The sequence below is a fragment of the Rhinatrema bivittatum genome, chromosome 8 (genome assembly GCF_901001135.1).
Source record: "Rhinatrema bivittatum chromosome 8, aRhiBiv1.1, whole genome shotgun sequence".
Lineage (NCBI taxonomy): Eukaryota > Metazoa > Chordata > Amphibia > Gymnophiona > Rhinatrematidae > Rhinatrema > Rhinatrema bivittatum.
This window is the reverse complement of record NC_042622.1, coordinates 117988216-118005040: the sequence shown is the minus strand read 5'-3', so window position 1 is coordinate 118005040 and position 16825 is coordinate 117988216. Positions and strand designations below refer to the sequence as shown.

General features: G+C 38.5%; 1 protein-coding gene across 3 annotated transcripts in view; it reads right to left on the bottom strand.

Annotated features, from left to right (window-relative positions):
• Nucleotides 1-16450, bottom strand: part of STRBP (spermatid perinuclear RNA binding protein) — a 158766-nt gene extending 142316 nt beyond the window's left edge. For all 3 annotated transcript variants that reach the window (XM_029612031.1, XM_029612033.1, XM_029612032.1), the window contains exons 1-3: nt 16238-16450; nt 2632-2797; nt 119-263 (exon numbers count right to left, since the gene is read on the bottom strand). In XM_029612031.1, coding sequence (XP_029467891.1) covers nt 119-263; nt 2632-2797; nt 16238-16416 — 490 coding nt within the window. In that variant the 5' untranslated portion in view covers nt 16417-16450. The remainder of the gene's footprint in view (nt 1-118; nt 264-2631; nt 2798-16237) is intronic.
• Nucleotides 16451-16825: the final 375 nt, after the last annotated feature.

Sequence of the window (16825 nt, the reverse complement as noted above, 5' to 3'; positions counted from 1 at the left end):
AAACATAATTTACTTTAGAAATAGTGTTTAAAAGGCTTAAAAAAAAAAGACAAAATTCATAACCAACATCTGCAATCCAAGAACACAGAATTTAAAACAAAGAATCATTTTCATCTACCTCCATCTTTCTTTTCTGTTTCTTCCCTGGTTAAAGGCGAAGTAAGTATCACCTTCAAAGTTAACTTGGGTTCCTTTGTACTGTGAATAATTAAGCATGCCTCAGTTATGCACTGTTCCACTTGATACGTCTCTTCTGTTAGTTTCTGAAAGACAGCAGATAAAGTTCAAGAAAATGATCAAGTGGCTGTATCACTTATAAACAACAAAAAAAAGCGTGAACTTAAAGTTTCCTTAAAATAAAAAAACACAAGCTCTACCAAATACTGTAATTTTTTTCTTTTACTTCAACTTTTCTTTGAAATACCCAGTTTTGTTCTGATTTCTGGAAAACATAGTCAGTATTGTGAGTCTTCTGACTGATGTGAAGGCACAGCATGTGCTCACAAAAATTAGAAGCCAAGATTTTCTCTGAAATTATGTATTTTTGTCCAGAGTAGTTGGAAGCTGGACAGTGGGGCTACAGGTCATCTTAAAACAGGATCCTATTATATTCAATTTTAAGTGAATTTTAGCATAATTTTAGACATCTTAGTATTCAAAAATATCTCTAAGCAGCTGCTAAAACACAAATGACACAAAAAATGTATGTGTATCTTGAGTCTTTAAATATTAAAGGGTGTACTTTTAGTCTGTGAAATTCTAGACTGTGCACTTCAACTATTAATGCAAATGAAAAGGTGACACACATGGAAGCTATTGCCTTTTCAGCCAAGCTCAAGGTATAATACAAGCTTATACACATTTAAAAAAAAGTAGTAAAATTCTACAAAATATAGCTACAAATAAAATACTAATGATAATAAGAAATAACATGCATAAATAGGTAATAATAAATAAACAGAAAAAGGCATACTTCCTTAAAGACAGGACAAGCATCCAACAAACCACAAATCACTGAAAATAAACAGAAATCCCCAACTGCAAACCATGAAAACCCTAGTTGGCTTTAAGCAACTTGCTAGCTTTTTGTGTCTGATATATATCTGCATAATCACAAAAATACATTAAGATATGTACAATAAACATTTGAAAGTAGTACCTGGGTTTGATTTCCAGGTGAGGTCTTCCACTCTTGTCAACTAGGACTGGAGATGCTACATAGGCAGCATTTACAGCCCCAGGAAATGTTCTAATCATTGGGCAATGGTGATACCTAGTAACTGTTGAAGGCTCATGACTACAGGATTTTGGAAGGAGCATTGGTACACTGCCCCAGGCTGAGGACTGTCACTGCAATGACAGGGTGGTGCTAAGGAAAGGAATCCCTGTGTAGTTGTGAATGAATGCTCATGAAGGTTCCAACTGAGCTGGAAACGCAAAGGAAGAGGAAGACACTGCCAAGCCTTCCGCCCCCCAAAAAAGTAATGATGTGTTTATTTATCACACTGATATGCCACATTATCTCGTTATTTTAAGTGGCTTACAAAAAAAGACATTCATAAATCATAAGGCAATAAAAACACATTTAACACACAAATGCATTACTGCACATTATTTACTAGTGATCCAGCAATTATAAAAACATATCAAATGCCTTCTCAAAGAAAAGCATTTTAAGAGACTTCTTAAAAATTTAAAAACACTGCGCCTGATTAAGCACCTCAGGCAACTGGTTCCAAAGAGTGGGGCCAGCCATCACAAACACTTAGCTCTAGATTCAGCCAATCTTACTGAACTAACTGTGGAAACATCTACAGACAATACCTAGCAGATTTTAGAGGATGAGAGGGACTATATATTTTCTACATTTTGCTAATGCACTGCAAGGTTTCACTATTCAAGGCTTTATGGTTTAGAGTTAGGATTTAAAACCTAACTCTCTGTTCAACAATTAGTTAACAATTTAGTTGGTCTCAGTAAGGATATCATGGTGAATGATCACAAGTGATTCGGAGATAATAAAACAATTCAGGATTTTGCAGTTAAAACAGTACAGAGAATTTAAGGATAATAAAGGCAGAATGACCTGATATGCCACCTTTTAACATACTGCCTACTTTACATACAATAACAAATTATTTTTTGGAGATTTCAAACAGATATGAAAATAGCAAGAGTTGGTTACCTAAGCCTGTTCTATCCTTTGAACAGAACATTTCCAACCCCTATTTTTAGTGAAAAGAAGGCACCCATAGAGTAGAACAGAAATGGATCATTTAACTGTGACTTGTCTAGGGTGCTGTGCAATTTGTTATATTTTAAATATTTTGGATAACAATATTTGGTCTTGATCAAAGCGATGAGATAATTTTTCCATTTCTTTCACATGTTCTCCAATGAACAAATTTTAATGAGCTGTGTACACCATTATCAAAAAGTGCCACTCTGGTTGTGCTAAGGTAGCAAACATCACATTATCCTATAATTAACACAGTTTGCTGTTTGCACCTTCACAGATGGAATTTTGCTTAGTTTCAAATTCATTTCAGCTTTTACCTACTGCAGTTTTAGCAGAATTTGCCTTTGCAGTGCTATTAATCATAATGACATGAGACTCCTAAATTAACTCACCTGAATTTGAATCGGAAGATTGTCTTTGACTGCATTTAACAATTTCTCTGTAGGTTTTTCTTTGCACATAAGAACCAGCTCCAAATCCATATCATCTTTTATAAGCAAACCTTTTGCAACCAAGCCAATCCTCATGACACCACACAAGGCCCGACCACTTTGTTCCCTGAAAATGTAGAATTTCTCAGTAATTACAATCACATTTTTACATACTTCTATTTTATTTTTATACTTATTATTGCATAAATATCATAAGCAGCAGACCGGGGCTATGGCTTATCATGGCATTACCACCTAGGGCACTTAGTGGGGCAGGGTGGAGGTTTATTTATTTGCCCACCTCAACCAAAAAGGTGTTCTGCTGCCCCTGATAAATATAGTTTTCTCTATAACCTATGAAGAGACTACTCAACAAAATAAGAGATGCTGATCAGTAGCATTAAAGTTGAATGTATACATATTTCTTGATTTTTTAAAGTGGCAAAATACATTGGCACTAATAAGAGATATGACGGATTCAATTAAGGGGAACCATATAAAAGGACAGAAATATATAATGTCACTAGAAGGTAGTTTGGGCCTAGCATGCCTGGAGGTTCTCGCTATAAGTGCTTTTCTTCTCCCTTATGCTACAAGGCATTACCAAAATTAAGTGACCCTTACATTATCTTAGTACAGAGTCTCAGTTTCAAAAAAGTTACAGTTGGTGTGGGATTATGTTAAATGATCACCACAATCCACCTGACTCCAATGTTTCACATTCAGTCCAAATTATGTAGTTACATACCATTTGGAATGGGTGATAACATTTTCAAAACCCATCCTTTTGACCATCTAGCATTGGAAAATATAAATGAATGTGTGATATCTCCTATGTAGTTCCTTTGTATTATTTTCAAGCTTCTAATGCCAGAAACAAAAATCTTCCATCGGAAAAAAAGAGAATAGTGATAGCTACTGGTAGTATTTCACTACCATCGTCAATAATATACATGCATGCATACATACACACCCCTCACTAGTCTTCCTAAGGTTGATTTGTGGCACATCAGTACAATATGTATTACAAATGCTAAATTCTCTTGCATATCACAGTAAATTAGAAGCCAAGCAACACAAAGGAATATCTGCAATAGGTTCAAATTTGAATTGTTCTCATATGGATTAAAGGCTGGTATCATCCTTTCTAGTTTCAAATTGTGATGTTTCTTTCCCTGTATATGTAAACCATGACATACTCATAGACACAAATATTTGTTTCAAAACTTGTAACTTGCACTAATCGCCAGTTCTAGGTGGGCATATGTTAACATGTTCCTCAATATTTTAAAATCTACAGTACAGTATTTAAAAACATTCATCAACCAGCTATTCAAATATCATTATGCAGTAAAGGAGGACCAGAAGGCTCATCTGCATACTGCTCCCAGCATCCCCAGGGAGAGGAGTCCAGAGGTCACTGCAAGCGATCCAGGGATTGACTTCCACAGCCCCAGCTTCCAGAGGCCCCGCACCCTTTGCAGTAAAGGAGGACTGGAAGGCTCATCTGCATACTGCTCCCAGCATCCCCCGGGAGAGGAGTCCAGAGGTAACCGCAAGCGACCCAGGGACTGACTTCCACAGCCCCAGCTTCCAGAGGCCCCACACCCTTTGCAGTAGAGGAGGACCGGAAGCTCAAACCCTTCAATTAACTGAGTGAAGATTAATTTAATGGTGGTTAAAGAGGATTGGTAAGTATAGTTTTCAGAAATTTTTGGACTTATAAACGTTTGGTGAAAGGTGAAATTAAGGGATATATTCTTTAGAGTTTGTGTGTCTGAGGTAATAAGCATGCCAGAGATAGTTAATTCTAGTGTCTTTCCCACCCACTCAACCCCTGTTTTTTAGGCATGAGACACTTTCTCATTAAAAATCAATCAGGGTCTTATCTAAATCATACTATTGTACCAGCCCTTATTGAAAGTTTAATTATCCCCTTGTAGGACACTAGCTGATTAATTAGTAAATTCACCTGTAAATTTAAAGTACTCTCATTCCAACTCCCTTAGTATCCTAAACTTAACTAGGAACTCAATAAAACTAAGATGAAGGGGGCAGTCCAGCAGCAAGAGGGGGGCTTTCCAGTCTTTTGCATTGAGTGTCACATGTACGATTTTTTACCCGCCGGTGAGAGATTGTATGTGTGCACTCGGTGCAAAGAGCTCCTGGCTCTCAGGGAACGAGTCCGAGCTCTGGAGGCTAGAGTAGCAGACTTGGAAGAGCTGAGGCAGACAGAGAGGTACATTGTTGAGACCTTCAGGGACATAGTAGCCAAGTCTCAAATCCAGTCTGGCAGCCCCAGTGCTGCCTTGGATCAGAAAGGTCTCCCAGTAGGAGAACATCACCCTGGTGTAGCAGGAAGTGATCCTGCAGCAAGGACCTGATCTCCAGGTGATGTATTGTCCTCAGTGCAAAAGGACAAGTCTCCCAGGGCTACTGTCCAAGAGGGAAGGGTTAGGCTGGCCATCATAGTTGGTGATTCAATTATTAGAAATGTAGATAGAAGGGTGGCTGGTGGATGTGAGGACCGCCTGGTAACTTGCCTGCCTGGTGCAAAGGTGGCAGACCTCATGCGTCACCTAAATAGGATTATAGACAGTGCTGGGGAGGAGCCGGCTGTCGTGGTACCTGTGGGCACCGGCATAGGAAAATGTGGGAGAGAGTTTCTGGAAGCCAAATTTAGGATTTTAGGTAGGAATCTGAAATCCAGAACCTCCAGGGTGGCATTCTCTGAAATGCAGGTCCCCAGAGGCAGGCAGAGCTGCAGAGTTTCAATGCGTGGATGAGAAGATGGTACAGGGAAGAGGGATTCAGTTTTGTAAGGAACTGGGGAAACTTTTGGGGAAGGGGGAGTCTTTTCTGAAAGGATGGGCTCCACCTTAACCGAGCTGCTGGCACTAACTTTCAAAAAGGAGATAGAGCAGCTTTTAAACTAGAAAAAGGGGGAAAGCAGACAGTCACTCAGCAGTGCATGGTTTGGAGAAATGTATCCTTGAAGGATACTAATGAAACAGGATATCCCAACAGAGAGGTTCCAATAAAAGCAAATGAAGTCCATGTGCCTATATGTAAAATACCACCGAAGCTAATGATTTCCGAATTATCCCTAACAACTGAAAAGCAGGTTGTTAATACAAACAAAAAACACACTTTGAAATGTTTGCATGCCAATGCCAGAAGTCTAAGAAGTAAGATGGGAGAGTTTATTTATTTATCGGGTTTTATATACCGTCATTCGGATTCATAATTATAAATCCATCATAACGGATTACAACAAATATGAAGGTTACAATGTTAATGGGGATAAACAGGGTTTCAAAAAAAGATTCAAACTGTTGGTAAACATAGTTGTATCAAATGCTAGTTGTTTAGAGATCTGTTTAGTTATAGTCCATAGTTGTGATAAGTTCATTTATTCATTTAATCTTCAGGTTGAAGTGGAGGGTGAAGTTGTTGTGTTGTTCATTGGGTGAGTTGGTATGCTTTGTTGAACAATCAAGTTTTTAGATCTTTTTTGAATGTTTTTAGGTTTTCTTGAGTTCTTAGTTCAGTTGGTAGGGAGTTCCATATTTTGGGCTACCTAGAGATATTGCTATCTCTTGGGTTGAGGTGAGTTGATTGGAACGCGTAGGTGGTGTTTTTAGAAGTCCCTTGTTTGCTGATCTGAGGTTTCTATTAGGGGTATGTAGTTTTATAGATGAGCTTAGCCAATTTTCTTGTTTTTCATATATAATTTTATGAAGGATGGATAGTACTTTGTATTCAATCCTGAATCTTATTGGAAGCCAGTGTAGTGAAATCAGTATCGGAGTGATGTGGTCATGTTTTTTGGATCCAGTGAGGATTCTTGCAGCTGCGTTCTGTAGGATCTGTAGTGGGCGAATAGTGTTTAGAGGTAAGTTGAAAAGGAGTGAGTTACAGTAATCTATGTTGGAGAAAATTAGTAATTGAAGGACTGATCTGAAGTCATTGGAGAGAAAAGGTTTTAAATGACGGAGAGTAAGTAGTTTATGATATCCGTCTTTGATTTTTGTTGTGATATGGTTTTTAAAAGAGAGTTCTCTGTCAATTATTACTCCGAGGTTTCGGGCATGATTGATTGGAGATATGACTGAATTTTGGTTCATTAGTTTGAGTGGTGGTATTTGAGGAGAGTTGTTCTGTCTAATAAAATTATTTCAGTCTTGTCGAAGTTGAGGATGAGTTTTAAGTTGGTTAGTATTTCCTTTATGTTGTTTAGGTAAGTTGTTGTTAATTTGTATGTTTCTTCTAGTGATTTTTTTATTGGGATTAATATTTGAATATCATCAGCATAGATGAAGTGTGTCAGATTGAGATTTGATAGGAAGTAGCATAATGGAAGCAGATAGATGTTAAAGAGCATCGCTGACAGAGCGGTTCCCTGGGGAACTCCAGTGTTTAGATTGATTTTCTTTGAGAGGGAATTATTGAGTAGCACTTGGTAGGATCTTTGTGATAGGTAAGAGGAGAACCAGTGTAGGGTTGTTTCTTTAGCTCCAATTTCGGAAAGACGGTCAATCAAAATGGAGTTGTTTACTGTATCAAAGGCTGCAGAAAGGTCAAGTAGGATTAGAAGGTAGCTGTGGCCTTTTTCAAAACCTTTGAGTACGAAGTCGTTCATTGCTAGTAGAAGCGTTTCAGTGTTCAGTTGTTTTCTGAAGCCAAATTGAGCGGTTAGCAGGATGTTGTTTTCTTCTAGGTGCTCAGTGAGTCGTGTGTGGACGTTTTCAATGATTTTGGCAATGAATAGGAGGTTTGATATGGGTCGGTAGTTCATTGGGTTTTCAGGATCAAGATTATTCTTTTTCAGAATGGGTTTGATGATTGCCGATTTTAGGCATTCTGGGTAGTTTCCTTCTGTGAGGGAGAGGTTTACGATTTCAGTTATCATCTTAGTTATTGGAGGTTCGAGGTTTTTTTATTGTTGTAATGGGAATGGCGTCAATAGGGTGTTTGGCTGGGTTCATTTTTTTTAATGATCATTTGGACTTCTAAAGAAGATGCTGTCTCAAAGTTGGGCCAGCTTTTTGTTTGAATGTTTGGTATTTTCTGGTCTTGTGAGTCATTTTTTAGGTTGTTCTTTACGAGGATTTTGATTTTTTCATTAAAGAAGTCTGCAAAGTTGTTACTAATGATCTTTGATGTTGATTGTGGCTGATCATCGTAAGATGATTTGGTTAGGCTTTTTACTATGTTGAAGAGTTAAAGTGTATAGCAGCAAATTATGAGATTGACATAATTGGCATCACAGAGACTTGGTGGAAGGAGGATAACCAATGGGACAGTGCTATATCAGGGTACAAATTATAATGCAATGATAGGGAGGATCAACTTGGTGGGGGTGTGGCACTTTATGTCCAGGAGGGTATAGAGTCCAACAGGATAAAGATCATTCAAGAGACTAAATGCTCAGTAAAATCTATATGGGTAGAAATCCCATGTGTGTTGGGTAAGAGTATAATGTTAGGAGTACACTACTGTCCACCTGGACAGTAGTGTACTCCTAACATTATACAACTTTGCAGACTTCTTTAATGAAAAACTCCTAATCCTCGTAAAGAACAACCTAAAAAATGACTCACAAGACCAATGATGAAATGCTAAGAGAAATGAGGGAAGCTAACCAATTTGGCAGTGCAGTAATAATGGGAGATTTCAATTACCCCAGTATTGACTGGGTAAATGTAACATCAGAACTTGCTAGAATCAAAGTTCCCGGATGTAATAAATGACTGCTTCATGGTGCAATTGGTTCAGGAACCAACAAGAGACGGAGCTATTTTAGATTTAATTCTTAGTGGAACGCAGGATTTGGTGAGGCAGGTAACGGTGGTGGGGCCACTTGGCAACAGTGATCATAACATGATCAAATTTAAACTAATAACTGGAAGGGGGACACAATAAGTAAATCTGAAGCTCTAACACTAAACTTTCAAAAGGGAAACTTTGATAAAATGAGGAAAATACTTAGAAAAAAACTGAAAGGTGCAGCTACAAAGGTTAAAAGTGTTCAACAGGCATGGACATTGTTTAAAAATACAATCTTAGAGGTGCAGTCCATATGTATTTCACATATTTATTTATTTTTTATTTATTTAAGGTTTTTCTATACCGGCATTCATGAAAGCATTCACATCATGCCGGTTTACATGAAACAGGGGTGTGAAGAAACAACCAAGAACATAAATAAACGTGAAGAAGAGATGCAGTTACAATTAACAGGGGCTGATAACTGGGAGGGGGAAAATAGAAAGAGAAAGAGGAGGTTAATTATATACATTAGTACAGTATATTAATTAAATTAATATTAATTAATTAAATATTAAGAAAGGTGGAAGGAAGGCAAAACGATTACTGTCATGGTTAAAAGGTGAGGTGAAAGGTTATTTTAGCCAAAAAAAATCCTTCAAAAACTGGAAGAAGGATCCATCTGAAGAAAATAGGATAAAACAAACATTGATAAGACAGGCAAAGAGAGAATTTGAAATGAAGTTGGCCACAGAGACAAAAACTCCTAATAAAAACTTTTAAAAATATATCTGAAGCAAGAAACCTGTGAGGGAGTCGGTTGGATCATTAGATGACTGAGGGGTTAAAGGGGCTCTTAGGGAAATTAAGGCCATTGCAGAAAAACTAAATGAATTCTTTGCTTCTGTGTTTACTAATGAGGATGTTGGGGAGATACCAGTTCCGGAGATGGTTTTCAGGGGTGATGAGTCAGACGAACCGAACGAAATCACTGTGAACCTGGAAGATGCAGTAGGCCAGATTGACAAACTAAAGAGTACGAAATCAGCTGGACCGGATGGTATGCATCCTAGGGTACTGAAGGAACTCAAAAATGAAATTTCTGATCTATTAGTTAAAAATTGTAACCTATCATTATAATCATGCATTGCACCTGAAGACTGGAGGGTGGCCAATGTAACCCCAATATTTAAAAAAGGCTCCAGGGGCGATCCGGGTAACTATAGACCAGTGAGCCTGACTTCAGTGCCAGGAAAAATAGTGGAAACTATTCTCAAGATCAAAATCGAACAGCATATAGAAAGACATGGTTTAATGGAACACAGTCAACATGGATTTACCCAAGGGAAGTTTTGCCTAACAAATCTGCTTCATTTTTTTGAAGGGGTTAATAAACATGTGAATAAAGGTGAACCAGTAGATGTGATATATTTGGATTTTCAGACGGCGTTTGACAAAGTCCCTCATGAGAGGCTTCTAAGAAAACTAAAAAGTCATGGGATAGGAGGCAATGTCCTTTTGTGGATTACAAACTGGTTAAAGGACAGGAAACAGAGAGTAGGATTAAATGGTCAACTTTCTCAGTGGAAAAGGGTAAACAGTGGAGTGCCTCAGGGATCTGTACTTGGACCGGTGCTTTTCAATATATATATAAATGATCTGGAAAGGAATACGATGAGTGAGGTTATCAAATTTGCGGATGATACAAATTATTCAGAGTAGTTAAATCACAAGCGGATTGTGATACATTACAGGAGGATCTTGCAAGACTGGAAGATTGGTCATCCAAATGGCAGATGATATTTAATGTGGGCAAGTGCAAGGTGTTGCATATAGGGAAAAATAACACTTGCTGTAGTTATATGATGTTGGGTTCCATATTGGGAGCTACCACCCAGGAAAAAGATCTAGGTATCATAGTGGATAATACTTTAAAATCGTTGGCTCAGTGTGCTGTAGCAGTCAAAAAAGCAAACAGAATGTTAGGAATTGAATGATTAATAAAACTGAAAATGTCATAAGGCCTCTATATCGCTCCATGGTGAGACCGTACCTTGAATTCTGTGTACAATTCTGGTTGCCGCATCTCAAAAAAGAAATAGTTGCAATGGAGAAGGTACAGAGAAGGGCAACCAAAATGATACAGGGGATGGAACAGAACAGAACAGAACTCTAAAATACACTGAAAGAAAGGTGTCTGTTTTCTATAGTGGAGGTTCCTTTTACCAAGACATTCACATTTATAACTTCAGCAGATGTATGTATTGCAATCATTTAGATGCTTGAAATAAAGCAAAGTTGGAAAGGCTGAAGAGGTTAGGGCTGTTCAGCCTGGAGAAGAGATGGCTGAAGGGGAATATGATAGAGGTCTTTAAGATCATGAGAGGTCTTGAACAAGTAGATGTGAATCTGTTATTTACACTTTCGAATATTTATTTATTTTTATTTATCGTTTTTTATATACCGCGGTACGTAATGCACATCACCTCAGTTTACAGTAAACAGTAATTCAGCCACAAAAGGCTTTACAATGAACATATATGGAAAAAGCAAAGTGCTAATTTAAACAGAAAAACTAGGAGTATACCTATCAAATACATATATGTAACAATATTAACAAAAAGTTTGTCTTGAAGGGAGTTTATTTGTAAGGAATAAGGAGGGTAAGGGAAAAGGGGAGGAAGGAAAGGGGAGGAAGGAAAGGGGAGTCAGGGGGGAAAAAAGGGAAAGGCGGGGTAGAGTAGAGGAGTTTTGCGTAGGTTGAGAAGCGAAGAAGTAAATGCATGATTCCCATCCTTCAAAGAAAGGCTTTTCTAAACAGCCAAGTTTTTAGGTTCTGTTTGAATTTTCGGTGGCAGGGTTCTTGGCGCAGATCCGCAGGCATATTGTTCCACATTTTAGTTCCTGCTATGATGAGCGAACGTTCTTTAGTGGATGTAAGTTTGGTTAGTTTAGGAGAAGGGATCGGCAGTCTGGCCTGATGTTGGGATCTGATTGGACGGGTTGTTTTTTTGAAATACAGGTGCTCAGGAAACCATTGCATGTTTTGGTTATAGATAGCCTTATGAATTAGAGTAATCGATTTGTATATGATCAGGGAAGCTACGGGTAGCCAGTGAAGTGATTGAAGCACAGGAGTGACATAATAGAAGGACTAGGGGGCATTCCATGAAGTTAGCTGGTAGCACATTTAAGACTAATCGGAGAAAATTCTTTTTCACTCAACGCATAATAAAGCTCTGAAATTTGTTGCCAGAGGATGTGGTTAGTGCAGTTAGTATAGCTGGGTTCAAAAAAGGTTTGGATAAGTTCTTGGAGGAGAAGTCCATTAACTGCTATTAATCAAGTTTACTTAGGGGCGGATTTTAAAAGGGCCGCGCGCGTAAATCCTTCCGGATTTACGTGCGCAGGGCCCTCGCGCACCGGCGTGCCTATGTCCCGGGGCTTTCGAAAAGGGGAGGAGGGGGCGTGTCCGGGGGTGTTCCCGAAACGCCGCGTCGTTTCAGGGGCATGCCCCGGCGTTTCGGGGGCGGGCCTGGGGGCGTGGCGCAGGCCTCCGGACCAGCCCCCGGGACCGGAGGACGGAGCGGGGCTGCCGGCGACAGGCGTAACTTTGCCGACAAAGGTAAGAGGGGGGGGGGTTTAGATAGGGCCGGGGGGGGGGGGTGGGTTAGGTAGGGGAAGGGAGGGGAAGGGCGACGAAAAGTTCCCTCCGAGGCCGCTCCGAAATCGGAGCGGCCTCGGAGGGAACATGCAGCTTGCGCTGGGCTCAGCGTGCGCAGGTTGCACAAATGTGTACCCCCTTGCGCGCGCCGACCCCGGATTTTATAAGATACGCGTGTATCTTATAAAATCCAGCGTACTTTTTAAAAATCTGCCCCTTAGGGAATAGCCACTGCTATTAATTGTATCAGTAGCATGGGATCTTCTTAGTGTTTGGGTAATTGCCAGGTTCTTGTGGCCTGGTTTGGCCTCTGTTGGAAACAGGATGCTGGGCTTGATGGACCCTTGGTCTGACCCAGCATGGCAATTTCTTATGTTCTTAGGTAATGTACGTTCAATATAAAGTATAAGTAAAGGTCATTTCTGCAGTTGTCATAGAAACCATTTAAAACACTGATAAATATACCTCACACAACTAATGACACAGAAATTTAGTTGGAAGGGTTTCTTTCCCAGAAATATTTTTTTTTAGGATTATGTCTCAGATCAAATTGAGAAATTACAGTGGGTCACAGATTCCCAGGGGGATGATCATTCAACCAGAGTGTAGAAGAAAAAGGCCATGCATGCTGGTGAACAGTGCTCACTTTGCAGAAAAGAATCCCAGGAACTCTAAAATACACTGAAAGAAAGATGTCTGTTTTCTATAGTGGAGGTTCCTTTTACCAAGACATTCACATTTAACTTCAGCAGATGCATATATTGCAATCATTTAGATGCTTGAAATAAAGCAAAGTTGCATACCTGTGCCAGGTGTTTTCCTTGGATAGGATGTCAAACTAGGCACACAAGTGGGTGACATCCTTGCAAGGTGCCAATCAGAACGTGCGCTCTCATAGCCCAGAAATATTGAAAAAATCTTCCTGAGCAGGTGCAGAAATTCTCATGCTGCCGCTGCCACTGCCACACAAGCCTCACTCAGTCAATTGCCTAGTTAAACTTCAACTCCAAGGGGAGGAGTGAAGGATTATGTGGCTGGTTTGTCCTACTGTCCACAGAGAACACATGCTATAGGTAAGCAACTTTGCTTTCTCCATGGACAAGCAGGATGAATCCAGCCACACAAGTGGGAACTCCCAAGCTGAGGGTTGTAATAACATTTGTGATTTTTTTCTGAAAGTAGGATAATTGCAACCCATTACAAAAGAGAAAGAGGGGAGAGTGTAGGGAAGAAGCCAATTGAACCAAGGCCTGTAGTTCTTGCACAGACTGAACCAAAGTGCAGGTCTGAAGCAAAACAAAGATGGAATCTTCTAATTTCACTTTTAAAGACTGTGAGAAACTACACAATGAGAAGCATCTGGCATTGTTCTTTTATCAGACGTCTGTCTAGACTTCAAAATTTGCTAGTATGCTCCAGACACACAAATTGCTAACCACGTCCTTGGTGGAAAGTTTGTACTTAGCCATGAAGCAGGTATTGTTCAGGAATGTTGGCAGGTGATCCTCATTACTAATGGTGAGAACAGAGGCATGCTAAAGGGGGGGGGGGCAAGGAGGATGGTTTGCCCCGATGACAAGGAGGGGGATTGCCAGTGACTGTGCGATGAACATAAGAACATGCCATACTGGGTCAGACCAAGGGTCCATCAAGCCTAGCATCCTGTCTCCAACAGTGGCCAATCCAGGCCATAAGAACCTGGCAAGTACCCAAAAACTAAGTATATCCCATGCACCTGATGCTAGTAATAGCAGTGGCTATTTTCTAAGTCAACTTAATTAATAGCAAGTAATGGATTTCTCCTCCAAGAACTTATCCAATCCTTTTTTAAACCCAGCTACACTAACTGCACTAACCACATCCCCTGGCAACAAATTCCAGAGTTTAATTGTGCATTGAGTGAAAAAGAACTTTCTCCGATTAGTCTTAAATGTGCCACATGCTAACTTCATGGAGTGCCCCCTAGTCCTTCTATTATCCAAAAGAGTAAATAACCGATTCACATCTCCCCGTTCTAGACCTCTCATGATTTTAAACACCTCTATCATATCCCACCTCAGCCATCTCTTCTCCAAGCTGAACAATCCTAACCTCTTTAGTCTTTCCTCATAGGGGAGCTGTTCCATCCCTTTTATCATTTTAGTCGCCCTTCTCTGTATCTTCTCCATCGCAACTATATCTTTTTTGAGATGCGGTGACCAGAATTGTACACAGTACACGATACAGAAGCATTATGACATTTTCCGTTTTATTCACCATTCCTTCTAATAATTCCCAACATTCTGTTTGCCTTTTTTGACTGCTGCACGTAAATCTCTTTCTTGGGTGGTAGCTCCTAATATGGAACCTAACATTGTGTAACTATAGCATGGGTTATTTTTCCCTATTTGTATCACCTTGCACTTATCCACATTAAATTTCATCTGCCATTTGGATGCCTGCTTTTCCAGTTTCACAAGGTCTTCCTGCAATTTATCACAATCTGCTTGTGATTTATCTACTCTGAATAATTTTGTATCATCTGCAAATTTGATTACCTCACTCGTTGTACTCCTTTCCAGATCATTTATAAATGATCAGGCATTGAACTACAGGGAATAATTCTGGAATTTTACTTTAAACACTTAATATCCTAGTGGAATGAACAGTGAAGGGGAACAGTCATCATTGCTGTGACATTTTTCATCTATAATATTTCAAGTGGCTATTTGAGTATATAAAGTACATCACTTTTCTGGGTGATTGACAGGTTTGTCATTCAACTTCTGGGTCATATAGTAGCATTTTATCTATAAAAGCTGAAAAAGCACCACTGTAGTGTTCGTTTCAATACACTTAGCACAGCAAGTGAAGGTTTTTAAGGGATAATATATAAGCTAAGGAATTATACTGAGGCAGAGGTCTCTCTTAAAGATGGGACATGTCCGTTGCTTACTTTTACAAACTTTTGGTGATCATTGAACAGAGGATGAGCATTATTATTATGAGGAATTTGGGACTATAAGCAGATAAGTTCCCCTGGTTTTTTTTATTGGAGTTTTTTTTAATTGCAGTAAAAAAAAAAAAAAAGTTGTGCAATTGGACTAAAAAATGTGAAGAAAGTGAAAGTGCTTTATTTTAATGATGTTTTTAAGATATAATCCATGTACCTGTTTATTATGTATATTTTTGGAATTTTGCTTGCTCTGTTTTATATTATTATGAATATAACCATGTAATCCATGTCGATCACAATGTGGAGATAGTCGTATATAATTGCCAAAAATGCTGGTTGTGCCTATGATTATATAGTGGTTTAAGGTGTTAAGAACTCTTCGCTTTGCTCCAAATTCCAGTATGAAGGCTCCTTATTAACAAGAAGTGATGCTTTATCTAGTTTTTTTGTCTCATAGTATTGAATGTGGGATGGCTTATTTTTGGGATATTATTAGTTATCTCTTTTTGTGTGTGTATCTTTTGTGGTTTGGTGTCTCTCAAGTATGTAATCCTAATAAAGCTATCTAGGGAAGATGACAATTAGTAGAAAACAAGAATCTCTTGTAGGAAACGAAGTCATCATAGAAAAGGGGTGCAATTAAGTTGCTTCCCAGAAATCTATATTGTAAATTAAATGAAATGTTGAATTTCTGGCTTCAGTGATATAATGTTTACTTTTTGGATAAGAAAATGAAAAGCAAGTAAAGAAAACATTCCATATGTTGTAGTCAAACAGTTTTGAAAGGCATATAAAATGAAACACGAGAAATTTAAAACATAAGAAACAACCAACCACATCTATATAAAGTATATTTAACCTGAAAGGCTAACACTATTCTGATCCATGGTAAACTACTACAAAAACTGCTATAATGAAGTCTTTCAGTTAATGGCAAATTACAAGCTCTTTAGTATGAATATATTCTGTGCTTAAACATTTAAAACTCCCAACAATTCCATATAATGGATTATCAACCAAGATTAGGGTTTACTATATAACCAACATCTTATATTTATTTCTTATGGTAACGTTTGTGGTAAATCAACTGCAGGTATTTATCAATGTCAGGAAAACCAAAGAACAATGCTCTATATATAAAAAGCAAAATCAATTTCTTCCATAGTAGAGCAAAGCTGAATAAGATGCATTTCACTCACTTGTTATTGCTCTCAGCAGAATCTTCTTTCCTTGTGTCATCTTTCTCAGATTTAATAGACTTGTTGATTTCATCCATCCAATCTGACACATGTTTCAGGGCACATTCCACTGTAGACACCATGTTCTGGACTGCCTCGAGTTCTTCCGGAGATGGATAAATTGTTGAATGTTTTGACATAACATGGCGATCATCATTAGCAAAAGAGCGGATGGATCTCTGTGTTTAGAATAGAGTTAGGAACGGGAGTTAAAAATAATTTTCATAAGTTTTTTGAAAAGAAGTTTTGAGTAAATTAATTTCAAAATGAAATTGCATAGTATTTTTTTAGAAAAGCATGTACTTAAACTTCTAAAGCAAAATTAAAATCTTTTTCCAATTATATTTAGCTATTTGACTCCTTTGCCACTACTAAAAAAAAAAATTTCAAAGCAGTTCTTCATCTTAAAAACTGAAAATATGAATACACTGAACTGCTCCTCTCAGGGTATAACCTTCCATTATAACACTATATACTTTGAAACACAGCTAACTGATAGGCCCAGCAAAGTGTTAGAATATTGCAGTGAAGGAAACAAGAGTTTCATGG